We start from the raw sequence: 27804 nt of genomic DNA, 5'->3' as shown, positions 1-27804 counted from the left end.
GAAAACTCTTCGCACCTCTTTTTCCAAGAAGGCATCTGGGGGACAAATGTGGCGACCCCACAAACTTAAATGTAAGCTTATACTCATTAGTCTAAGAGCTAGTGAACCCTCCGACTAACGGTCTTCCTGTAAGGCTAGAAATTTGTATAGTGATAATTCATAGCACACCATGGCTAAAAATAATGACCTGGCAGGCATCAGCCCTGCACGTGTATCTACCAGGTGAATCGAAAAGTGCATAGTTTACGGGTAAAATAAACTTTCTCCTGTAAGGTATAAATTTGTTTGAGTAAGTCATTTAGAAGAAATGTGTACAATAATAGGCGATTCTGAACAGCATAAGACATTGCCAGGCGAAGGGAAAAATCAGGAGTTTTTCCTAAAATGATTTTTTTTGCGTCGAACAAAAATTTTTTAGGTTTTCTAAATCATTCCAAACAGAAAAGATCTTTAGTGACTTTTCTCTTAGGTTAATAGTTTTTGACATATACGCGATTAAAAATTTTAAAAATTGCGAAATCGGCCATTTTTAACCCTGAATCGGACATTTAACTCAAAATTTCAATGTTACCAAGGTAGGTAGATATTCTTCAGACATTGATTGATGAAATCCCGAAGAGTTTTTTGCAATACAATATCGAAAACCCCTTTGTTTTTTAATTGCTAATCAAGCGGGTGAGACACTCTAGTATAAGTGAGGACGTTTGAATTTTCATAAATTCATTATCTCGAAAATGGGCAAATTTGAAGAGAAATTCTCAGATAGATCGATTTTTATTTTTAAATTAGGACTTTTTGGCATATATAATTCTAGTGACGTCATCCATCTGGGCATGATGACGTAATCGATTTTTTTTTAAATAAGAGTAGGGGTTGTTTGATAGCTCATTTGAAAGGTTATTTAATTCTCTATTCAGTAATATAAACATTAACATAATTATTTATACAGGGTGTGTACAATTTTTTTTTATTACTGAATTTACACAAAAAGAAGAAATTTTTTTTGCACACCCTGTATAAATAATGATGTTAACGTTTATATTACTTAATAGAGAATAAAAACAACTTTTCAAATGAGCTATCACACAACCTCTACTCTCATTTAAAAAAATCATCGATTACGTCATAACGCCCTGATGTATGACGTCAGTAGTATTATATATATGTCAAAAAGACCTAATTTAAAAATAAAATTCGACCTGTCTGAGGATTTCTCTTCAAATTTGCCCATTCCCGAGATAATGAATTTATGCAAACTCAAACGTCCTCACTTATACTACAGTGTCGCGCCCGCTTAATTAGCAATTAAAAAACAAAGGGGTTTTCGATATTGTATTGCAAGAAAATCTTCGGGATTTCATCAAACGATATTTAAAGAATATCTAGCTACCTTGGCAATATTGAAAGTTTCAGTTAAGTGTCCGATTCAGGGATAAAAATGGCCGATTTCGCAATTTTTAAAATTTTTAATCGCGTATATGTCAAACACTATTAACCTAAGAGAAAAGTCACTAAAGACCTTTTCTGTTTGGAATGATTCAAAAAAACTAAAAAAAACTTTGTTCGATGCAAAAAAAGTAATTTTAGGAACAACTCCTAATTTTTCCCATCGCCTGGCAAGGTCTTATGCTGTTCAGAATTTCATGATGTCTTATTAGTCCACAGCACATCGTTCTTTTTGGAAGATGATTACAAAAGTCTTAAAAATGGTTTTAACTGCTTCGTTTGAGCGAGTCTACCACTTTCTGAAAATTTTCAGAGTGCAAGTTGGACGCGTTTGCGCGTCCCGCGTCCCGCGCCATTAACATATTTACGTTGTCGGACTGACGAAACGCGGCTGTAAATTTGTCAGACAAGAGATCGACTATCTTTATTAATTAAATATAAGTACAAGTACTTTAAATTGAAAATTAAGAGTTTTGTAGTAACAAAATCGTAGAGTCCGACACTTGCAAGATGTCACTCTAGCGCGGTAGTTTTGTTATTCCAAAACTCATAATTTTCAATATAAAGTGCTTATATTTAATCATTAAAAATTGTCCATCTCTTGTCCAACAATTTTACAGCCTCGTTTCGTTAGTCCGAAAACGTAAATATATTAATGACACGAGATGCGGAAACGCGTCCAACCTGCACTTTAAAATTTTTCAGAAAGTGGTAGACTCGCACAAATGAAGCAATTAAGACCATGTTTGAAACTTTTGTAATCATCTTCCAAAAAGGACGATGTACTATGGACTATATTATTTTGTATAAGTTCATAGAACTATTTACCAATCAAAGTAAATATAGACTCATAGATTTTTGACCTCAGACGCGGTAAGGATGCTTGGGCAAGTGCTATGATTGATAAACAAGTTGTTTGTTTAAAAAATAGCTAACAAAATATTTATTTAATCAAGAAACATTTAGATAAATAAGTAGTACTTGTAAAATTTATTACATATATGCAGGTAAATAGAAGTCGAAAATATAAACTCAGAAGTAAACAGTACTCTTTCAAAATAAAAAGAATCAATTTATCACATAGAAAAGTGGATGGAATCAGTACCAGATAGATTATATTATGCCGAGAAAAGAAGATATACATATATGTACAGGGTAGCGAGCAAGTATGGAAACCCGGTGATTTCTCGGAAACCGCTAGAACGATTTTTATAAATTTTGTTGGGTAGGGATGTCCTAATGCGGCCGATATTATAGTGGTAATTACATTGTTGTTAAATCTTCCATTTTTCTGTAAATCTAATGAACTTTCGTATTTTAAATGGAACACCCTGTATATTTTTTGCGTTGTGAAGTCTTTAAGAAATACTGATTATTTTTCATGTTATGTTCCCTATACCTAAATGCCATAATTTCGGAGTTATTGCTACATTTAGTAAAAATTTTTTTTTAACAAATTATACAAATTAATTTTTTTTTTGGCCGGGTAGATATTATTTTAGGTTCTTTGGGTCATTGGTAACAAAAAAGGTTTTTTGTAATTTTCCTAAAAAGTTAATCGTTTTCGAGTTATAAACAATTTAAAACTGAAAAAAATCGAAAAATGACGCTTTTCAAGGTTCAAAAAGACAAATAAAAAAATCCTTTTTAAAATTACAAAGTACCTTAATTCAAGCTCAAACCTTTTTCTATCAAATCTCTATAAGAATTTTTGGCATATTTTATTCTAAAACATTGTTTTTTTTATTGTTAATAAAGCTCAAATGTGAGGACGGGCTATCGGGCTGCATTAACAACTAAAAAATAATGTTTTAGAATGAAATAAGACCAAATCACTTATCAGCATATGATAAAATAAGGTTTGAGCTTGAATTTAGGCACTTCATAGTTTCAAAAATAATATTTTTACTTATGTTTTTGAACACAGAAAATTGTCATTTTTCGATTTTTTTCAGTTTTAATATGTTTATAACTCGGAAACGATTTACTTTTGAGGAAAATTACAAAAGGCCTTTTTTGTTCTCAATGACCCAAAGAACCTAAATTAATATCTACCTGGTCCAAAAAAATAAATTTGTATAATTTGTTAAATTTTTTTTTTTAATAAATGTAGCAATAACTCTGAAATTATGGCATTTAGGTATAGGGAGTATAACATGAAAAATAATCAGAATTTCTTAACGACTTCAAAACGCTTAGTTCATTAGATTTCCAGAAATACGGCAAATTTGACAACAATGTAATTACCACTATAATATCGGCCGTATTAGAATACCCTTACCCACCAAAATTTATAACAATCGTTCAAGCGGTTTCCGAGAAATTATCGTGTTTCCATACTTTCTCGCTACCCTGTATATAAATGTGAGAATTATAAGCAGTTGCATAATAATTTTATTTACTATTTGTATTGGGAATTATCCACAATTTCAGTTTAAAAGACTTCTATTTCGACGGTTAGATTTTCACTTTGGACAGAAGTGTGGTTTAGTCCCATCCTCAAGAAACTTGATATACATAGATCAAAAAGACAATAAATGCATTAAAAACTTATACTGGTGTCAAACGGCACAATTATAAATAGACAATTCTATATCCAAACCCATACATATAAGAAGGGGTGTTCGGCAGGGATGTGTGCTTTCCCCTCTTTTATTTAACATTTATTCGGAAGCCACATTTCAAGAGTCTTTGGAAGATGCAGAGATGGGAATCAAATTGAACGGAGTATTGATCAACAACATACGATATGCTGATGATGGTGTCTTCATTTGTGACAACATAGTCGATCTTCAACAACTTATCACTATAATCGGAGAATACAGTAAGCGAATGGGATTCGAGATTAATACCAAAAAGACCAAATTCATAATGATCTTCAAAAACTTGGATGCACTTGAAAACTCCACCATAACACGGAATACCAAGTCCATTAAAAGACTGAGCAAATTTAAATACATGGGAACGTGGCTTTTTGAAGACTGGGCATCGCACAGGGAAGTAAAATGTCGCATTGAGCAAGCTCGACAAGCTTCCGTAAAATTCAGGACGGTACTGACCTGTTCAAGTTTGATCTTCAACTGAGACTTCTTCTTCTTCTTTAGGTGCCGTGTCTGTATTCAGACGATGGCCGTCATCATGTTTACAATTTCCTGAAATCTCTCTCTATCGGCTGCTGCGTGAAATAATTCTTCTACTGTGCAGCCACACCATTGTCTAATATTACGCAGCCATGAAAGTTTCTTTCGACCAATTAATCTCTTTCCCTCCACTTTTCCTTGTATTATAAGGCGAAGCAGATGGTTTTTAGGTCCTCTAATTATATGGCCGAAGTATTCTGTTTTTCTCCTCTTTATGATGCTTATGAGCAGACGTTCCGAATTCATCATTTGAAGAACATCTTCATTGGAAATGTGCGAAACCCACGATATCTTTAGGATTCGTCGATAGCACCACAATTCGAATGCTTCTATTTTGTTTAGCATTGTGGTTTTTAACGTCCATGTCTCACAACCATACAATAGGATAGACCACACATAACATTTCAGCACCTTCTTTCGAATATTCATCGACAGGTTTCTATTACATAAAACTGGTTTCCAGGTCATAAAAGCCTTCCGTGATATTTCGATCCTAGTTATTATCTCTTCATCAGAGTCACAATTTACATTTAACCAGCTGCCAAGGTACTTGAAATGATTTACCCGTTCTAACTCCTCTCCATCAAGAGAAAGCTGACCTTGATCTATATTAATCTTTCCAACTGCCATCCACTTTGTTGTTTTTGAAATGTTGATTTTAAGGCCTCTCCGATAGCTTGCTTCACTGACTAGATTTAGTAGTGTCTGAAGATCTTGTAAATTTTCAGCAAGAATGGCTGTATCGTCAGCGTATCTAATATTGTTGATTACTTCTCCGCCTAGCCTTACTCCCTCTTGTCTGTCATCCAAAGCCTCCCTAAAGATTTCTTCAAAGTACAGATTAAAAAGGGTGGGTGATAACTGAGACTGGGTGAAAACTGAGACAACTGGGACTAAGGTTTACTAAGTGCTATATATGGTCGGTGCTGCTATATGCCGTAGAGGGCTGGACACTCAAAACGAGGGATATAAACAGATTAGATACCTTCGAAATGTGGCTTTATCGCCATATCCTAAAGATACCATGGACCGCGAACATCACAAATGTAGATGTCCTTAAAAGAATCAACCAAGAACGTCAACTTTTCGAAACCATCAAGAAACGGAAAACGGCGTATCTGGGTCACATCACGCGAAACAAAAAATACCAGTTCCTTCAACTTATAATCGAGGATAAAATTTAAGGCAAGAAAGGCATAGGACGCAAGAAAATATCCTGGCTCCGAAACATAAGACAATGGAAAGGGATTAACGAGCTAACGACATACAATCTTTGATACTCATTGCAGGAAACAGAGAGTTAATGGAAAATGTGATCGCTAATAACCATTAGTGGATTTGCATCCGAAGAAAAAGAAGAATGTAAAAAGTAACAAGAAAATAATAAGAGAAAAAAAAATAATACTGAATAATAATATTAACCAGACCTTAACAGAAAATATTTCTTTAATATGGGTAGGTACTTTCCCATATGGGAATAAGTGGCAATTAGGCAGTAGATTTCTTGGCAAGCCATGCAATAACCGACCAAAATATTGCTATCATAAAGCAAATGTCTTGGACTGATCACAAAGTAAACATCGAAGGCCACATCTACAGAGCATGGTAAACAGTTTAAAAATTTAATATACGAATACCCAACAACCCATGAAATCTTCATTGATGCTTCCAAATGTGATGAAGAGCGTGTTGCAAAAACATCAATGTCACCATTCGAATTTCAACAAATTGTTTGTATATGTACTGGAAAACTTCACCAGACCATGAAAAAATGTAGTTTTACCCATGCATGCAATCTATAGCCGATTCAATGAGCGCATTATTTGGAATAAAACAAATATATACAACTCACGCTGTATTTCATAAAATCAAAGAAGAATTATCTTATCTACAGGCTCAATAAAATGATATTAAATAAAAACTAAGTTTTCAATATAATAGCACATAAAACACCATCCGAAAATGTTATTCTACATTCTACCAGAGTGAAAACAATGGGAACCTTCTCTGGTAACACCTCCGAGGCTTCTACAATTTGCAAGCCATAACGGATGCTGAGACTAAGAAAGATGAGGAAATTTTACAATTTATAATTCACGTCCCATCTGCTCAGCGCGATAAAGTTCCAACGAGAATGGTTCCCTTCGTACTCCAAATCAGAGTAAACATGTAAATCAAAAATGAATAACCATTTTCAATTTCGTTGCAACACGAAACTACAGCCGCATCATTATTCAAGTTTAATCAGAGAGTGCAGCAAGCACCTCTACCGATTTCGAAACTTATTAGTCTCTCATCAGGAGGCACATATGCTGCTCTCTAGACCCAACTAGGACAAACCCCGGCGTGCATTCATGTAGTGCAACGAACGAAATGGCAGGGATACCCTAGCGGCAACTGCTCGCAAAAAACAAAGTTTTCAATCTAATAGCACATAAAACAAAATCCAAAAATGTTATTCTACATCTTACAAGACTGAAAACAATGGGAACCTTCTCTGGTAACACCTCCGAGGCTTCTACAATTTGCAAGCCGTAACGGATGCTGAGACTAAGGAAGATGAGGGAATTTTACAATTTATAATTCACGTCCCATCTGCTCAGCGCGGTAAAGTTCCAACGAGAATGGTTCCCTTCGTACTCCAATCAGAGTAAACATGTAAATCAAAAATAAATAACCATTTTCAATTTCGTTGTAACACGAAACTACAGCCGCATCATTATTCCAGTTCAATCAGAGAGTGCAGCAAGCACCTCTACCGGTTTCGAAACTTATTAGTCTCTCATCGGGAGGCACGTATGCTGCTTTCCCTGACCCAACTAGGACAAACCCCGGCGTGCAGTCACGGATTGCAACGAACGAAATGGCTAGGATGCCCTAGCGGCAACTGCTAGCAAAAAACTAAGTTTTCAATCTAATAGCACTTAAAACAACATCCAAAAATGTTATTTTACATCCTACCCGATTGAAAACAATGGGAACCTTCTCTGGTAACACCTCCGAGGCTTCTACAATTTGTAAGCCATAACGGATGCTGAAACTAAGGAACGGATGTTGCAACAAAATTGAAAATGGTTATTAATTTTTGATTCACATGTTTACTCTGATTGGAGTACGAAGGGAACCATTATCGTTGGAACTTTACCGCGCTGAGCAGATGGGACGTGAATTATAAATTTTAAAATTCCCTCATCTTCCTTAGTCTCAGCATCCGTTATGGCTTGCAAATTGTAGAAGCCTCGGAGGTGTTACCATAGAAGGTTCCCATTGTTTTCAGTCTGGTAGGATGTAGAATAACATTTTTGGATGTTGCTTTATGTGCTATTAGATTGAAAACTTAGTTTTTTGCTAGCAGTTGCCGCTAAGGCATCCCTGCCATTTCGTTCGTTGCAATCCGTGACTGCACGCCGAGGTTTGTCCTAGTTGGATCAAAGAGAGCAGCATATGTGCCTCCTGATGAGAGACTAATAAGTTTCGAAACCGGTAGAGGTGCGTGCTGCACCCTCTGATTGAACTGGAATAATGATGCGGCTGTATTTTCGTGTTGCAACGAATTTGAAAATGGTTATTCATTTTTGAAAAAGATATTCCTTTAATCTGGGTACCTTCTCATATGGGAATAAGTGACAATGAGGAAGTGAATTTCTGAGTAAGTTATGCAATAACCGACAAAAATATTGTTATTATACAACAGATACCTTGTACTGATCACAAAATAAACATCAAAGGCCACATCTACAGAGCGTGGCAAACTGCTTTGGTTAACACTGCCATCAAACTCAAAGAATGCCTAGGTCAAGTAGGAACCACACTTATCTTACCAAGTAGCAGAAAAGACCAAATCATCATCAACCGACTCCAAATAGGACATGAAGTACTTACACACAAGCGTATCTTCAACAAGTAGGCTGCTACGATGTGTACCAAGTGCAACAATCAATTTTCAGGGAAATATATAATTATTGAGTGCTTAGTATACTAGAGAATTGCGTGTGTCCTTAGTTCTAATTTTAAAAAATTCAAAATAACTAAACTATATACCAAATTGTAAGTATTTTTTTAAACGCTTTTCTTTACTTCAATAATTTGCATCAAATCTTTAGACGTTAATTTTACTGACTTTTCTTCAATGCAAATAAATGAAAATTTGCAGACATATGCATTCGCGGGAACAATACACGAACAGTCAATAAATTTTTTTTTATGTTTATTAATTGTTTAAATAAAAAAAACGATTTTAATGGAAAATGCTTAAATTCTCTTGTTTTTTACAATGAAGAAACTTGAAACTTTTACAGATTGTAGCTAATTATATGAACTATACATAATATTACTTTTTACGTTAATTGTTTACGTTATGCTTCATAAATAAACAATACAGTTTCAAATTTTGAACGCTCATATATTTGTTTATATATAAATCGGCGTTTATTCGTGTCAAATTTCAATACGATACGAAACAAAACTTCAACCAAAACTCGAATTCAAAAAATTCGTGTTTTTATCGTAGTCTTAGAAAAACCACCGGTAGATACAAAATGTAAAAAATAAAAAATATGAAAAAATATTTTTAAGAAACGCTTTTCTTTAGTTACGAGTGACTAAAATTAAACATATTATAAAAAAGTCAACTAAAAAGCAAAAAATAAAAAAAATTGAAAAAATCTAACACATTCGTTAAAGAAAAGCGTGGTGCGAAAACCGTTTATTCGATGAAGACGCGCCACGCTTTTCTTTGACGAATGAGTTAGATTTTTTCAATTTTTTTTTATTTTTTGCTTTTTGGTTGATTTTTTTATAATATGTTTAATTTTAGTCACTCGTAACTAAAGAAAAGCGTTTCTTAAAAATATTTTTTTCATATTTTTTTATATGTAATAATTATGTATTTTACTGTCTGTGCATATTGCTAATAACCCTTAGCATATTCGTGAAAATAAAAACACTAATTTTAGATAGATTAAGCAACGAGACTATTAAGAGAACGGTCAACCATGAAACAATAATAAATATAATAGCTAAGAGACAAATGAACTGGCTTGGAAACTTAATGAGGATGCAATCCAACAGAATTTCAAGAAAAGTCCACGAAGCAATAAGTCCATGAAGGAACTGTCTTCTGACGAAGACAGTTTCATCAATCTGTCAAGCTCCATCAACCACATAGATAGATATTATCTTTTATATCCGTATCAGGTATCTAATAAATAAAGCTCGGATTTATAGGCAACAAAAATTGAAGAAAAAGGCGCCTACATAGGCAAATATTTTTATTAAAAAAGGCAGGAATATTAACATTTAGGCAAAATATAGGCAATAAAGGAATATAACTTATTATTTATTGTACAAAATGAATTAACGTAATATTAACTTAAGGCAGGTGTATTTACACATTAGTATAAATAAACTAGTAACTAAATAACTGTTAATTAATAATTAAACATTGCAACCACTTAAATTTTATCATTAATAGAAACAACTAAATATTTTTCAATATTTTCGGTCTTAAAACTATGTCTTCGATCACTTAAAATTGATTTGTACATTGAAAACGAACGTTCGACATCGACAGATGTAATTGGAGCTGGAGCATATTTCAGAGCGGATAATAAATCTGGCATAATTTGTAATTCCTCGGAAAATGTCCCATTCAAAACTTTAGCAACATTAGATAAAAACGAAAAACCTTCATTCTTGTCGAAAACATATTTCATTTTTTTAAAAATTAATTGACCGTTACTTCCAGGTGCCGATTTAATTTTCGTCTTTAAATTATCTATTAATTTTACTGACTCACATAAATGTATCTCTTGTTTTTCTAATAAGTTAATTGTGGTAACTATTCATTTATAATTGTCATTGATATAAGCGAGTTCCTTTTTCAATTTGGGATTTTTTAATATTTTTTTTTGCTTCTCGAATGGCTTCGGAAATATCATCATCAAATTCTGACATAACTAATTCTATTTCATTGCAATGTTCAAAGTAAAAAAAACTGCTTCGAGCCAGGTTCCCCACCTTGTAATTACTGGTTTAGGAGGCAAAGGGACACCGGGAAGTCTTTCTTTATATATTTGCACCGTCAACGGAGCCTTTACAAAAACTTTTTTCATAAAATTTATAAAATTATTTACCAACGGAGACAGATTTCTTATTTCTTCAGCAATTCTATTTACCCCGTGGGCTACACAAGTGCAGTGAATTAAATTAGGATAAAAAATCTTTAAATTAACAGCAGATTTTAACATATATGCCGCAGCATCTGAAAACATTAAAACTATTTTATTCACTGGTATAGGGTTGGGTAAAAAGAGGTTTGTTAAACTATCTTGTATAAATCGACTTATTGTTAAATTGTTTGTTTTTTCCAATTCTTTAACGGCAAGTAAATAAGGTTTTCTCGCAAAGTTTTCGTTCAAAATTCCAATCATTAAATTAGCTATATACCTGCCGCATACATCTGTCGTTTCATCCACGATAATATACAAAAAATTGCCCTCTAACTCCCGCTTAATTTTTAAAATACATTCCACATAACATTTTTCCACAGTATGTTTTCTCAATGTACTCTCGTCCGGTAAGGATTTATAAGATATTTTTCGAAAAAGCATTTAAAACTAGGGTTATTAACTTTATATAGAGGAATGTTGGATGCAATCATCATCTGGCATAAGTCAAATTTAAATGCGTCTTCCTCCTTTTTTTTTGAACTGCTTAAACTAGCAGAGATATTTGGGCTAACTTAAAAGGAATTTAATTTTTCCAAATTACGTTTATGAAGTGGGGTTCCACAATGCTGGTCAATAAAGTACTTTTTTTTACTAGAAATCTGAGAATTTAAAAAAAAAAATTAGAATTCTAAAACCGCTTTAGAATTTAGTTATGTTGTGGGACGAGAAAAACAGAGAAAAAATAAAACTTACCGATTTGGCGCATGGTTTACAAAATGCTCCATCTCCTTCTAGAGAAAGTTCCGAATAAGGTGCGATCCATAGCCTTAATTTAGATGTCATCTTTTCACACAATGTCTAAAACGTTTTAAAACGTGTTCTTTGCTTTTCGGTATACGCAACAAAACTAAACTAGGATATAGCAATTTGTGACTAAACTCTGAAACAGTAACCGACTGTACAACTGATAATAAACTAATAAAGCTTAGGGATTTCCAAATAGTTAACCCTCAAGTCTCGATCAGGTACATTTTGCTAGAAATCTGTTATGTAAACAAACCATTGATATTTTATTATTGACCCAAAATTTTATTATAGAATGGTTTAGTAATAGAATAATATCATGGGTAGTACCATGAAATTTTAAAAAAGGCACAAATAGGCGGAATTTACGAAAAAAGGCAAAAAGTGCAAAAAACAATTATAATAGGCAAAATAGGCAAAAAATGGCATTTTGCCTATAATCCGAGCTTTACTAATAAATATTTAGACTAATTAATATTCAGCTCAGAGGGGTACTACTGTCGAAGGTGTGAAATTCCATAAACAAGGGATCGTTTTATAAAACAGGTGGATCCCCTGTTTATGCAACTCCAAACTTCAAACAAACTATTGTTTGAAGAGCCCGCTGAGCTGAATATTAATGAATCTCTTAGATACCTGGTACTACTTTATATTTCTTATTTTATATAATAAAAAGTAAAACAAAATAATAATCTTACCGGAGTTCAAAACAAAGTTGGTACTTCGAAACATTCCCTAACATTGTCGTTCACAATAACAAAAGGAGGTGCTGTAACATTCCTCAACCCCCTCATAGCGAGTAAAGCCACAATTACTACTCCAGTGGTAGCACTAATTGACATAACATCTGTCTTATAGGAAATATACAAGAATCCCCAAGGACCTCTCCATTCACGACACGACATAAAACAAGATTCGGTTCTAATCTGGATGGAACTTTTCTTCGAATACTTTTTGAAAACACATAAAAACGCAGTGTCCAAACAAACCTATGCCTAGAGATATGAGTCCGTTGTAAAATTAAAAGTATTTTTATACTTGGACCATTAGCTCTGAAGATGACATTTTTGTCGAAAACGCTTAGCTAAGGAAATTAAATATATATTTACACACTTTAATATACTTTTCTTCACTTACTTTATTCATTCAAGTGTGTACAAAATTTATCAGTCTTTCAACTAAAAAGTATTCAACTAGATATATATGTTCATCAAACCCCAAGCACAAGCTAACAGTGACTTCTCCCTGGCTATTCTTACTCTCCTTGACTCAGATATCCTGCTTATGTGTTGATTCTACTCTTTTTTCTGTTCTTATGCGTCTGATTTCCCCACTTCTTACCCTGTCCTGTAGTCATTTTCCAGCAATCCTTCGTAAGATCTTTATTTCGTTGGTCTCCAGATGTCTTTGTGTTTTGCTTGTATCTGGTCTTGTTTCGGCCGTGTAAGTCATAACTGGCCTAATAACTGACTTAGTTTAGTCGATATATTCGTGCTTTTGTTTAGTCGAGGACATGTACCGGGTGTCCCAATTCCCAATAAGAATGGCTCTCGGCCATATCTCAGGAACCGTTTATAGTACAGCTTTGAGAAAAAAATATTTATAACAAAAGTTACCTCGGGAAAAGCCTGGAAATTATTTTCATAATTGTAGGTCCACCGCTAGAGCGCGTAATTGAATATCAAAAATTAAAAAATCAAAATGTTACAAAATTTACCTAATGAAAGGGTACTGTAAATCCAATCATCATATTCTTCATAAAATTCTGCTCATATTTGATTTCACAAGTTTTAGTTTACCTTTGCAAAATAACAGGTGGGGGTGAGTGGGAATATTCTTATGAAAAAATGGCTGTAAGTCCGGTTCTGTTAAATCGAATTTCCCATACTTGGTCTTGTTAAAATCAGCGATTTTTCGTCAATGTACGTGTCTTATTTTCGAAAAGCCTAATAAGTAATATGCATGCTAGGAGACGTTATTTAATTATTTTCACAAATCTAGTTTTCTTTGGAAAATATTAAATACACGTATGCATTTTAAATCCTGTGTTACAAAATTAGACGAAATTAGCAACATAATACCGAAAACCGCATGTCGATACCTTTTTTCTATCTCGAGATATCTTAAGAAATGTGTAACTTCTAAACATAACTGTTACTGTCACCGGTAAACGAGGTTAAGGAAAAGTAGTGTGCTATAAAAAAACAAATAAACATTTTCCAGATGTAAACGTATATAATTAATTAAAACAACACTAAGACAAACTACACTATAAAATATAACAAGGAAATAAAAGCCACTACTTACTTAGTCTTAGTGACTGCCTAAATGTTCAAATTGTTGCCCATCATTTTCGATGGGCAACAGAAATAGAACAGATTTAACTGTTTTGGACTTTTATTTATGGGGACGGATTAAAGACCTTGTTTTTGCCGCTAGACCCACTACTCGAGAAAACATGATCTAGAATCTAGAGAATACGAAACGCCATTCAAAGCATTGCGAAAGCAGAAATTGAGACTGCTGTTCAATCTACTCTTGAAAGAGTAAGTGCCTTGCATCGAAAATGATGGGCAAAAATTTGAACATTTAGGTCGTCACTAAGTAAGTAGTTGCTTTTATTTCTTTTTATATTTTACAGTGTTGTTTGTCTTATTGTTGTTTATTTTAATTATATATGTTTACATCTGGAAAATGTTTCTTTGTTTTTTCCATAGCACACTACTTTTCCTTAACTTGGTTTACCGGTGACATTAACAGTTGTTTAAAATTAACACGTTTCTTAAAATATCTCCAGATAGAAAAAAGGTATCGACATGCGGTTTTCGGTATTATGTTGCTAATTTGGTCTAGTTTTGTAATACAGGATTAAAAATGCATACTTGTATTTAATATTTTCCAAAGAAAACTAGATTTCTGAAAATAATTAAATAACGCCTCCGAGCTTGCATATTACTTATTAGGCTATTTCTAAAATAAGTCACGTACATTAACGAAAAAGAGCTGATTTTAACAAGATCAAGTACGCAAAATTCGATGTAGCAGAACCGGACTTACAGCCATTATTTCATAAGAAGGTTCCCACTCACCCCCACCTCTTATTTGCAAAGGTAGACTTAAACTTGTGAAATCAAATATGCGCAGAATTTTATGAAGAATACGATGATTGGATTTCCAGTGCCTTTTTATTAGGTAAATTTTGTAAAATTTTGATTTTTTAATTTTTGATATTCAATTACGCTCTCTAGCGGTGGACCTACAATTATGAAAATAATTTCCAGGCTTTTCTCGAGGCAACATTTGTTATAAATATTTTTTTTTTCTCAAAGCTGTACTATAAACGGTTCCTGAGATTTGGCCGAGAGCCATTCTTATTGGAACACCCGGTACATTAAAGGCATACATAGACACTTGGCGTTTATAGTACAGATAGTTGGTGGCAATTTTCGGAATTGAAACATTATTTGAAGAATAAATACAAACGGCTTCCTTTTTGTTACTTTTTTTGCAAATTTCTTAATAGTAGAAGATCCGATATAAGGTCGATTTGCACTGACCTGTTTAACGCATAAAAATTATTGAATCTGTAATTTAGCATGTTAACAATTACAAAAAACAAGGGTTGCCCGAACTAATCTTGTTCTAACTATAATTAAAAAAATTAAATTATATTATGCATTAAAAAAAAATTTTTTGACCCGGACGGATATTATTTCAAATTTTTTGGATCATTCTAAACAAAACAGGTCTTTTGTAATGTCTCTAAAATTGGTCGTTTTCGAGTTATAAACAATTTAAAACTGAAAAAAGAATAAAAGATGACAATTTTCAAGGCTCAAAAACACAAGTAAAAAATATCATTTTTGTAATCATCAAGTACATAAATTCAAGCTCAAACCTTTTTCTATCAGGTCTCGATAATAATTTTAGCCATGTTTTATTCTAAAACATATTTTTTTAAATGTTAATGAGGAACGTTTCTTACGGGTAGACGGACATTAACAACTAAAAAACAATGTTTCAGAATGAAATAAGTCCAAAAGCCTTATCAAGAACTGATAGAATAAGGTTTGAACTTAAATTTAGGTACTTCGTAATTTCAAAAATGATATCTTATACTTATGTTTTTGAGTCTGGAAAATCGTCATCTTTCGTTCTTTTTTCAGTTTTAAATTGTTTATAACTAGAAAACGATCAACTTTAGAGAAAAATTACAAAGGACCTTTTTTGTTTAGAATGACCTAAAAAATCTGAAATAATAGTTGTCCGGGTAGAATTTTTTTTATTTATAAACAAAATGTCATTTTTTAATGATTAATTAAATATAGGTAGAACAAGATTAGATCGGGCAACCCTTGTTTTTTGTAATTGTTAACATGCTAAATTACATATCCAATAATTTTTATCCATTAAACAGATCGGTGTAAATCGACCTTATATCGTATCTTAGACTATAAAAATTATTAACATTGCCTCAGCCGGTTTGTTTATATGACATCGCTGATTTTTTCCCCTGGACGTTTGGACTAAGCTGATTTTTATTCGGTACGCTCTATTTTAGACATTGTTTTACGCCATACTACGGTAGTTTTTTCCCAGTTATAGTCTAAAATATAGGTCGTCAATCGAAGAATTTACCTAAGTATTTTTATTTAAGTATTGGATAACGGAACAATGTGAAGAGATCGAAAACTTATATAAAAAACATGATGACTTCCATCTTCATAAGAGACTCAAGGAATTCACAGACACGACATACTCACAAGGACCAAATAATCTAATCAACGCAGAAGGCAAACTGATTTCAAGCCCTGAAGAAAAAATAAACATGTGGGAAGATTATAAAAAGAATCTCTTCTATGAACTCAAAGAACCTCCTACATTAAATAAAGAAAACGACGAAGGTCCTCCAATACTAAAGTCCGAATTGGAATATGCTCTACGTCAACTAAAAAACAACAAATCTGTAGGACAGCTGAGCTATTGAAGTTAATCAACGAGGAAAACTTAGACCTTCTTCTTGGACTATTTAATAATGTTTACAATACAGGGGTGATCAGGGGCGGATTTATTCATTAGTTGGCCCGGTGCTAATTCTTGTAGAGGGCCCTACCCAACTCTTTTTTGACAAGGCACTTTAAAAATTGAAACAATATAAACTTCAGTACATTTAAAATTATGCAGAAGATACAAGGCTAAGACAAGGTAACGCTGTTTTCTTTGTTTATTTTCAACAAATGCTTTTATGACACTTTCAAAATGAATTTCCCCCAATACGTCATTCTCAATAGAGCAGATCGATAACGAAACTAATCTGTTCTCGCCCATTGATGACCTTAATTTATTTTTAATAAAGCTTAATTTTGAAAATGATCTTTCGGATTCGCACTTCGTGATAGGTATAGTTAAATAAATATTCTTAAAACAATATAGGTATTTGAAAACACTGAAACAAGGTCTTTTTCGATAATAATATCCAACATGTCTTTAGGTGTCACTACAGAATTCTCGGAATTAAGAAGAGATAAAATAAAATTTTGAAAAAATATAATCTTTCTTTTTATATCTAAAATACAAGCTTTTTTCTGTGTGTATTACCGACTATTACCCTATTTTTAAAAACCAATTATTCAGTGTTTATTTTTAATTATTTAAATAAATTACGCATGAAAACGAACTTACAAAGTCTCAAATTAAAGGTTGTCCCATTAGGTTTTTAAAGAAAAATTGTAAAAACCTCTATGTAATCATTAATTTAGGCTAAAGTTTAAAAAACCAATTTATAAGAAAAATTTACTTGCTTTTCCTTGTTGAAATAATTGTGCCGTCATCTGAAGCGTATCCTTTTTCAAATATATCTTTTTATTTTGCCCAAACTTTGTTTTAAAAAAAGGACAAAAACTGTTCGGAATTAAATTATGTTTTTTTTATTTGATTAGGCTAAAAGTTGCGCTAATATAAATTAAGTAGGTAAATGAACTCACTTTTCGATTTTTTCTTTTTTTATTATTTCTCTTTTGAAGTATTCCCATGCATTATACCTATATACAATCATAATAAAGATGCACTAGAAATAAACAAACCAAGAAACATTGAATGTTCGAGGAGGACTCCCAAATCATGATTTACAATGTATAGGTATACAATTATACATTATACATTATAAATCCCAAATCATGATTTGCAAAGTTTACACATTTTAAATCATGGTTCGGGACTACTCCTCGTAATATTCAACGTGTATTGGTTTGTTTATTTCTGGTGCATCTTTATTATAATTTTAGTATAGCTTTAGGCATTTAGTGTAAAAATAATGAAGGTAATGTTCAAAACAATGTTCCCTTTGTACTTGGCAGTGGTATAAGTTCGCCGGCCGTGTAAATTAAATAGCGCTACTTCCATGTAAATTCAAATTACGTCACTGACTCTTATGTCCAAAAGGCTCTTGGAAATATTCTCAAAAGTTCTCGGAAATATTCTCGAGAATTTTCTATTGAAAGTTTCCGGGAATATTCGCGGTCAGGGGAATATTTCCATTTTTTATAGGCGAATATTCTCGGAAACTTTCCAATGTTCGCGAATATTCGCTTGGAAATATTCTCGACTCACATCACTATGTGTAGGTCTTTTGGGGGCCCCTTCAACCTGGGGGCCCGGTGCTACAGCACCTCTAGCCCCCCCCTAAATCCACCACTGGGGGTGATTTCTAAAACATGGCTTGAATCCAACGTCATACCACTGTCTAAAAAGAAGAACGCCAAATTACGTCAGGACTTCCGCCTTATAAGTCTATTAAATAACATTATGAAGCTTTCCTTGCGAATCATACAGAACAGAGTATATAAAAGATGTGACGAGATCACCGGTCAAGAACAATTTGGCTTCAGAAAAGGTATGGGGACACGAGAAGCAATATTCTGTCTTCAAAATCTGGCACAAAGATGCAAAGATCAGCAAGGAGACCTTTTTGCCTGTTTTATAGATTTTGAGAAAGCGTTCGATAGGGTGAAGCACAAGACCTTAATAGAAAGATTGAACTACATCTGAGTCGACAAAGGAGATTCTAAAATTATAGAGGCTACTTATTGGAATCAGACAGCAATCATAAAGACCAATGGTAACACGTCGAGGCCAATTGAAATACAACGAGGTGTTAGACAGAGTTGTGTGTTATCACCCATACTGTTTAACATCTACTCTGAGGTAATATTTGCGAACGCTTTATTGCACTCTTTAGAAGGAATCAGGATAAACGGTCAAAGAGTAAATAACATCCGCTATGCACATGACACGGTATTAATGACTGATTCGGACCATAGTCTGCAGATACTGTTGGATGGGGTTACTGAGAGTTGTGAAAAAATGGAGATGAAGATCAATACTGCGAAATCCAAAGTTACGAAAATATCAAGGAACTGAAATTTACCTCTTCCAATATATGTGAAACACCAACAGCTTGAATACGTAAGCCAATACAAATATCTTGGTTGCTGGTTCAACAGTCAACTTGATTATAAACAAGAAGTAAGGGCGAGAATAGAGATCGCCCGACAGGGGTTTATCAAAATGAAAGCTTATTTTGTAACAGTAGCATTAGTATCAGCCTTAGATATCATTTTCTGCATTGCTATATGTGGTCAATACTTTTGTATGGAACGGAGGCCTGGACACTTAACACAACACTGATGAACAAGTTAGAAGCCTTTGAACTCTGGCTTTATAGAAGAATCTTGAAAATACCTTGGACAACCTACACCACCAACGAAGATGTTCTGAGGAGAATAGGTACAGATAGGAAACTGCTGAAAATCGTTAAAGTCAGAAAAGTTAGCTACCTGGGACACATACTGAGATATGAAAAGTATCGCCTAGCGCAAGTGATCATCCAGGGTAAGATTGAAGGAAAACCGGGTCCTGGTAGGCGCCAGATTTCATGGCTTAGTTAGAGACTGGACCGGCCTTGATTCAACATCTTTGTTTAGAGGCACATTGGACAAAGACAGATTTGCCAGTATAGTCGCTAAGCTCCACTAAAGGAGAAAGCACCACAAGAAGAAGAATTTAAGTACTAAGAGATTTTCAATAAAAAGTGACATATCTGGTTTTTTAGCTGTACCCTTCATATTAACTAAATTAATCCACGGTTCCCTATGTATAACACAGTAGTAGAGATACCAGGATCACAAATGAGGAAGTCCTTAGAAGAATGGGGAAGAATCAAGAGGTACTAATAACCATAAAATCTCGAAGGTTGGAATTCTTTGGACCCATTATGCGAAATGAACCCAGATACGTCCTCCTACCAGCCATTCTGCAAGGTAAAATACATATTATATGAAAAACGAGGTCCAGGAAGAAGAAGAACATCCTGATTAAAGAATCTCAGAACCTGGTTGAACACAACATATGTGCAGCTTTTCCGCGTTGTGCCAGATAAAATAACGATTGCCATGATGATCGCCAACATTCTTCACCGATAGGCATATCAAGAAAAAAAATCCAGAATCATCTTCTCTACAGGATCAACAAAAAGGTATTGCCTTCATCTGAGTACCTTCCCATATGGGAATAACTGGCAATGAGGAAGTGGACTCCCTAGCAAGTAATGCAATAATGCTATCATAATTCAAATATCTTGGATTGATCACAAAGTAAACATCAAAGGATACATCTACAGGGCGTTGCAAACTACTGTGGATCAAACTGGCACCAAACTCAAAGAATGCCTGAGTCAAATAAGAACTACACTCATCTTACCAAATTACAGAAAAAACCAAGTCATGATCAACCGACCCCGAATAGGACATACTTTACTTTTGATTAAACAAGCATAATAATCTTCAACAAGTATCAAGTGTAACTCAATTATCAGTGAATATCTAGTGCCCAGTATACCAGAACGAGAGGATCGCGTCTGCCCTTAGTAAGAATTTAAAAAAATGTGTTGAATTCACATTTGACATAATGTATTGTATTGTATTATTTTAAAACAAAATAACTAAAATATTATACTAAATTGTAGGTACATATTGTAGGCATACTAAGTAACCAAAACCATGTTTTTTTAGCTTAATGCCTCGACAACTCATGATCATTGGCATGGTACACTTAATTTTGCAATTATATAGTCTAATCTGTAGTGTGTGTGTTGAGTAAATCTCTTGTAACTTAGCAAAGTCGACTTCATTGTTTTTACAAAGAGACGATAATTGTATCCGAACGTCTGCAGTAGTACAAACACAAAATTATTTTTTTAATTTTTAGAATTTTTTTTTATTTAGCTAATGCCTCGACAACTAATGGCCATTAGCATGGTAGGTACGGTGAATTTTTGCAGTTAGGTAATTAGTGTCATGTGTAGCGTGTGTGTTGAGTAAGTGTCTTGTTACTTTGCATAGTCGACGTCATTGTCTTTGCAAAGAGACGCTAATTGTATTCGAACGTCTGCGGTCCCTCCGGTGAGTACCGATCCCACAAGGATAGAAACTATTTTCATTTATTAATTTATAATAAACGAAAAATTCCCTACCCTGGTGAGATTCGAACTCACGACCATTCGGACCTTTCGATACGAAGGTATGCACTCTTACCACTGAGCCACAGAGAGGGTTTTTCGAAAATTTGATTTTAAAAATATTATGGATTAAGAAACCTCAAATAAAATATTTGTAATTATTATATTTCAGCTTCTAAAGATCAGTTTCATCAATCTTTCAAGCTCTATTAACCATTTAAAAAAATATCTTTTACATTTCTTATTTTTTAAAAAAGTAATACAGAATAAAAATCTTACCGGTGTTCTAAACAAAGTTGGTACTTTGAAATATCCCTTAACACTGTCGTTAACAATAACAGATGGAGGCGCTGTAACGTTCCTCAATCCTCTCGTTGCGAGTAAAGCCACAATTCCTACTCCAGTGGTTGCACTAATCGACTTAACATCTGATTTGTAGGGAATATACAAGAACTCCCAGGGACCTCTCCATCCGTTAACACAGGTAAATGCAAAGCACACAGTATACAGTCTCGACACGACATAGTACAATATTCGGTTCTTATCTGGATGGAACTTTTCTTCGAATACTTTTTGGAAGCACATAAAAACACAGTGTCCAAATAAACCTATGCCTAGAGATATCAGACCATCATAAAATAAAGAGTAATCAGCTAGATATATGTCCATTAAACCCCAAGCACCTCTCCAGTAGGCCACTACACAGGGACATACCACAAAAAATGCGAATAAATTGTCTAGTATTGTTGAAAATGTGTACTACGAGGCATTATATCCCTGTATAGTATAACAATGTCGGGTAATCCAGCGGTACTACCCCTCATGTTTACTATGTCTCCACTCAAATTTGTCAACAATACTAGTTTTAAACCGGGACAATTCAACCTGGTGATTTTTACACTACATATTAACTAAATTAAGCCACGGTTCCCTATATATAACACAGTAGTAGGGGTACCAGGATCACAAATGAGGAAATCCTTAGAAGAATGGGGAAGAATCAAGAGGTACTAACCACAAATCTCGAAGGTCTGCGGTAAAATATATGAAAAGCGAGGTCCAGAAAGAAGAAGAACATCCTGGTTAAAGAATCACAGAACCTGGTTCAACACAACATATGTGCAGCTTCTCCGCGTTGTGCCAGATAAAATAACGATTGCCATGATGATCGCCAACATTCCTTACGGATAGGCACATCAAGAAAAAAATCACAGAACCATCTTATTTACAGGATCAACAAAAAGGTATTGCCTTCATCTGAGTACCTTCCCATATGGGAATGACTGGCAATGAGGAAGTGGACTCCCTAGTAAGTAATGGAATAATGCTATCATAAATCAAATATCTTGGATTGATCACAAAGTAAACATCAAAGGCTACATCTACAGAGCGTTGCAAACTACTTAGGATCAAACTGGCACCAAACTCAAAGAATGCCTGAGTCAAATAAGAACTACACTCATCTTACCAAATTATAGAAAAAACCAAGTCATAATCAACCGACCCCGAATAGAACATACTTTACTTTTGATTAAAAAAGCATAATAATCTTCAACAAGTATCAAGTGTAACTCAATTATCAGTGAATATCTAGTGCCCAGTATACCAGAACGAGAGGCTAGCGTCTGCCCTGAGCAAGAATTTAAAAAATGTGTTGAATTCACGTTTAACATAATGTATTGTGTTATTTCAAAACGAAATAACTAAATTATTATACTAAATTGTAGGTATTGTAGGTACATGTACTTAGTGGTTGAAAAGTACTAGAAAAGTTTTAATTTCAAGTAACCAAAACCATGTTTTTTTAGCCGAATGCATCGACAACTCATGGCCATTGGCATGGTACACTTAATTACACAATCACATAGTCTAATGTGTAGTGTGTGTGTTGAGTAAATCTCTTGTTACTTAGCAAAGTGGACTTTATTGTCTTTACAAAGAGACACTAATTGTATCCGAACGTCTGCGGTAGTACAAACACAAAATTATCAGTAGGTAGTAATTTCACAAGAGCTCTGAAATTATTGAATTTTTCCCGAGTGACACTTTGACAGTTTTAATTTCACGAGCCGAAGGCGAGTGAAATTATTTCAAAGTGTCACGAGAGCAAAAATTCTATATTAATTTCAGAGGTCGAGTGCAATTTGTTGCGATTATTTCATGAATAAAACTGTTCAAAACCAAAATTTTATTGTAATTTATTTATGTAAGTACCATTAAACACACAGTTTTTATAAATATTTGACGATTGAAAGTCATCACTTTTATAATTTTTAAAACATTAATTGTCATTAATGTCACTGAATGTATTTTTTCGTAGCAACGAAGGGCATCCGACATAATATACTTAACGACGGGAGATTATCAAAAATTATCGATTTAATTCAGATTTCTGTAGCTTTCTATTGGTCAGAATCTCCTATGAATTAAATAATCAGTAGTAATTGCACAAGAGCTCTGAAATTATTGAATTTTTCCCGAGTGACACTTTGACAGTTTTAATTTAATGAATTTAAATTTATTTAATGAATTTAATGAATACTAGTGATTTAATTAATCAGTAGTAATTGCACAAGGGCTCTAAAATTCTACATTAATTTTAGAGATCGAGTGCAATTTGTTGCGATTATTTCATGAATAAAACTGTTCAAAATCAAAATTTTATTGTAATTTATTTATGTGAGTACAAATTAGTACAATTAAAACACAGTTGTTATAAATATTTGACGGTCGAAAGTCATCACTTTTATAATTTTTAAAACATTAATTGTCATTAATGTCACTGAATGTATTTTTTCGTAGCAACGAAGGGCATCTGACGTAATATACTTGACGACGGGCAATTATCAAAAATTATCAGTCTAATTTAGATTTCTGTAGCTTTCTATTAGTCAGAATCTCCTAGGAATGAAATAATCAGTAGTAATTACACAAAAGCTCTAAAATTCTATATTAATTTTAGAGATCTAGTGCAATTTGTTGCGATTATTTCATGAATAAAACTGTTCAAAACCAAAATTTTATTGAAATTTACTTATGTATGTACAAATTAGTACAATAAAACAAACAGTTGTTATAAATATTAATTTGACGGTTGAAAGTCATCACTTTTATAATTTTTAAAACATTAATTGTCATTAATGTCACTGAATGTATTTTTTCGTAGCAACGAACGGCATCTGACGTAATATACTTGACGACGGGCAATTATCAAAAATTATCTATTTAATTTAGATTTCTGTAGCTTTCTATTGGTCAGAATCTCATATGAATGAAATAATCAGTAGTAATTGCACAAGAGCTCTAAAAGTATTGAATTTTTCCCGAGTGTCACTTTGACAGTTTTAATTTGACGAGCCGAAGACGAGTGAAATTATTTCAAAGTGACACGAGGGCAAATATTCTATATTAATTTTAGAGATCGAGTGCAATTTGTTGCGATTATTTCATGAGTAAAACTGTTCAAAACCAAAATTTTATTGTAATTTATTTATGTAAGTACAAATTAATGCAATTAAACACATAGTTGTTATAAATATTTCACGGTTGAAAGTCATCACTTTTATAATTTTTAAAACATTAATTGTCATTAATGTCACTGAATGTATTTTTTCGTAGCAACGAAGGGCATCTGACGTAATATACTTGACGACGGGAAATTATCAAAAATTATCGATTTAGTTTAGATTTCTGTAGCTTTCTATTGGTCAGAATCTCCTATGAATGAAATAATCTATTCAATTTTTCGATTTTTTTTTTATTTAGCTAATGCGTCTACAACTAATGGCCATTGGCATGGTGATGGTACTGTATGGATTTTTCCAATTAGGTACCTAGTGTAATGTGTAGTGTGTGTGTTGAGTAAGTGTCTTGTTACTTTGCAAAGTCGACGTTATTGTCTTTGCAAAGAGACGCTAATTGTATCCGAACGTCTGCGGTCCCTCCGGTGAGTACCGATCCCATAAGGATAGAAACTATTTTAATTTATTAATTTATAACAAACGAAAAATTCCCTACCCTGGTGAGATTCGAACTCACGACCATTCGGACCTTTCGGTACGCGCTCTTACCACTGAGCCACAGAGGGGGTTTTTCGAAAATTTGATTTTAAAAATATTATGGATTAAGAAAGGTCAAATAAAATATTTGTAATTATTATATTTCAGCTTCTAAAGATCAGTTTCATCAATCTTTCAAGCTTTATTAACCATTTAAAAAATATATCTTTTACATTTCTTATTTTATAAAAAAGTAATACAGAATAAAAATCTTACCGGTGTTCTAAACAAAGTTGGTACTTCGAAATATCCCTTAACACTGTCGTTAACAATAACAAATGGAGGCGCTGTAACGTTCCTCAATCCTCTCATTGCGAGTAAAGCCACAATTCCTACTCCAGTGGTTGCACTAATCGACTTAACATCTGATTTGTAGGGAATATACAAGAACTCCCAGGGACCTCTCCATCCGTTAACACAGGTAAATGCAAAGCACACAGTATACAGTCTCGACACGACATAGTACAATATTCGGTTCTTATCTGGATGGAACTTTTCTTCGAATACTTTTTGGAAGCACATAAAAACACAGTGTCCAAATAAACCTATGCCTAGAGATATCAGACCATTGTAAAATAAAGAGTAATCAGCTAGATATATGTCCATTAAACCCCAAGCACCCCTCCAGTAGGCCACTACACAGGGACATAACACGAAAAATGCGAATAAAGTATCTAGTATTGTTAAAAATGTGTAGTAGGAGGCGTTATACCCCTGTATAACAGTGTCCGGTAATCCAGCGGTACTACCCCTCATGTTTACTATGTCTTCACTCACATTTGTCAACAACACTAGTTTTCAACCGGGACAATTCAACCTGGCGATTTTTACACTACATATTAACTAAATTAATCCACTGTTCCCTATGTATAACACAGTAGTAGGGGTACCACGTGATATCAACATCAAATCATTCATAATAGGTTTTGGTAAGGAAGAATATCATTCGTTTTTTTTTGAATATTTTTTACCTTGCGCTTAATATTTCACTTGGTTGTGATGCAAAATACATTCGGTGTGATTAATGTTGTATTATCTACCAGATAACATACTCACAATTACTGTTAACAATACTTTAAACGGTTTATAGAAGCAACAAAGGAAATCGCTTATGATCAAATTGTTTAATTTTCTTGGATGGTTCTCTAAGAATCTGTCCTCATTTTTCAGTTGGGTTTTAGTCGCAATTTTGCAAGCCCTAGCGTTCGTTTGTTTGTTTATGTTAAAAACGAATGCATAGTCTGTAAAATAATTCAATTATTATATAACAACTATTGTTATTTGTAATTATATATTCCAAATGTTGCGGGATTGCGGGTAATAATCAATTGTTGACACAAGGTTATTGGCGAGAAGTCTGTGTTTAATTTTTCAATTTTTTGCTTTGGTAAACTTGCCAAAAAACGCCGAAAGTCAATAAAAATTATTAATTTGTTAGGCGACGAAAACTATAATGTATTTCTTAATTTTTGACAGTACCTTAAAAGGTCAAATGTCTATTTTTTTTCTCATGAATAAGGAATCATTTGGCAATTACTAATACACTGTATTATACTGTAAACCAGTATAAAGCGGCATACACCAATACATATTCATTTACGAAATTTTATGTCATTAATGACTCAAGGCTGGAGGAAAATAATCCTCCAGGAATTAATTACACATTTATAAGCAGTAATTAAATGTATAATATCGACTGGAATAGTCGTTACCTCGAAATGGGATCAAACAACCGAAATAGGATCGAGAGTTGAAAAGGCCAGAGCAACAACATGTGAAATATAATAATATATCTCCCACTAAAAATACGGCTGCTAAAATGTTGTATATTTCCAGTCTTTCTGTATGGCGCAGAGGCCTGGACAATAACTAATGAAAAAGCTAGAAGCATTCGAAATGTGAGTGTACCTACGTATCCTCAAAATATCTTGGAGGGCCCACACCACCAGCGTAGAGATATTGCGTCGAATGGGAAAACAAAAAGAAATCTCTTTCACAATAATTAAGAAACGGAAACTTGAATACCTCGGTCATATTATGAGACAAGATAAATATCGTATACTGCAACTGATAATATAGCACACGAAGAAGAAGAATCAAATATCTATTTAACTTGTAGAAAACGAGGGGAAACTACTAGAGTATCTCCCAAGAATAGCGACTATGCAAAATACAATCACTTAACAGTACAATCAATTAACAGATCCCTTCCAGATAACTAAAGAGCTAAATAGCTAAAACAAGATGGACTAGCTCCGACTCTGCTTAATATCTGTATGGAATATGTCATAAGAAAAAACTTGTAACTTTATGGGAAGAACTGCCAAAGATATCACAGAACTTTTTGTGAAGCTTGAAGAAAGTGCGAAAGAAATAGGGCTAGCCGTCAATGCAGATAAAACTAAAGCCCTAATACAAGCAAGTAAACAACTAAACTTATCGAATTTGACAATAGACGACGCTAAAATTAAAGTAGTAAAACAGCTTACATACCTGGGTGTACGGGCAGTGATTATCTCGGCCCAAGAAACACGTAGGTCTTTTAAAAATGTTTCAAGTCGGCGCAAAGATGAAAAATGCCCGATATAAAATATACCAGCTCGGCTCATGGGATATTAATTGTTACTATCAAATAATTTTACATCTCAATGGAAAAAAATACATTTATGGTA

At 33.5% G+C, this 27804-nt stretch overlaps 1 protein-coding gene across 1 annotated transcript in view; it reads right to left on the bottom strand.

Moving 5' to 3' along the window:
• LOC114331846 (uncharacterized) overlaps positions 1-26125 on the bottom strand; it is a 99767-nt gene extending 73642 nt beyond the window's left edge. The window contains exon 1 of the mRNA XM_028281522.2: positions 25349-26125. Coding sequence (XP_028137323.1) covers positions 25349-25888 — 540 coding nt within the window. The 5' untranslated portion in view covers positions 25889-26125. The remainder of the gene's footprint in view (positions 1-25348) is intronic.
• Between the last annotated feature and the right edge of the window lie 1679 nt (positions 26126-27804).

The sequence above is a fragment of the Diabrotica virgifera genome, chromosome 4, assembly GCF_917563875.1.
Source record: "Diabrotica virgifera virgifera chromosome 4, PGI_DIABVI_V3a".
Classification (NCBI taxonomy): domain Eukaryota; kingdom Metazoa; phylum Arthropoda; class Insecta; order Coleoptera; family Chrysomelidae; genus Diabrotica; species Diabrotica virgifera.
This window is presented reverse-complemented; position numbering and strand designations above follow the sequence as displayed.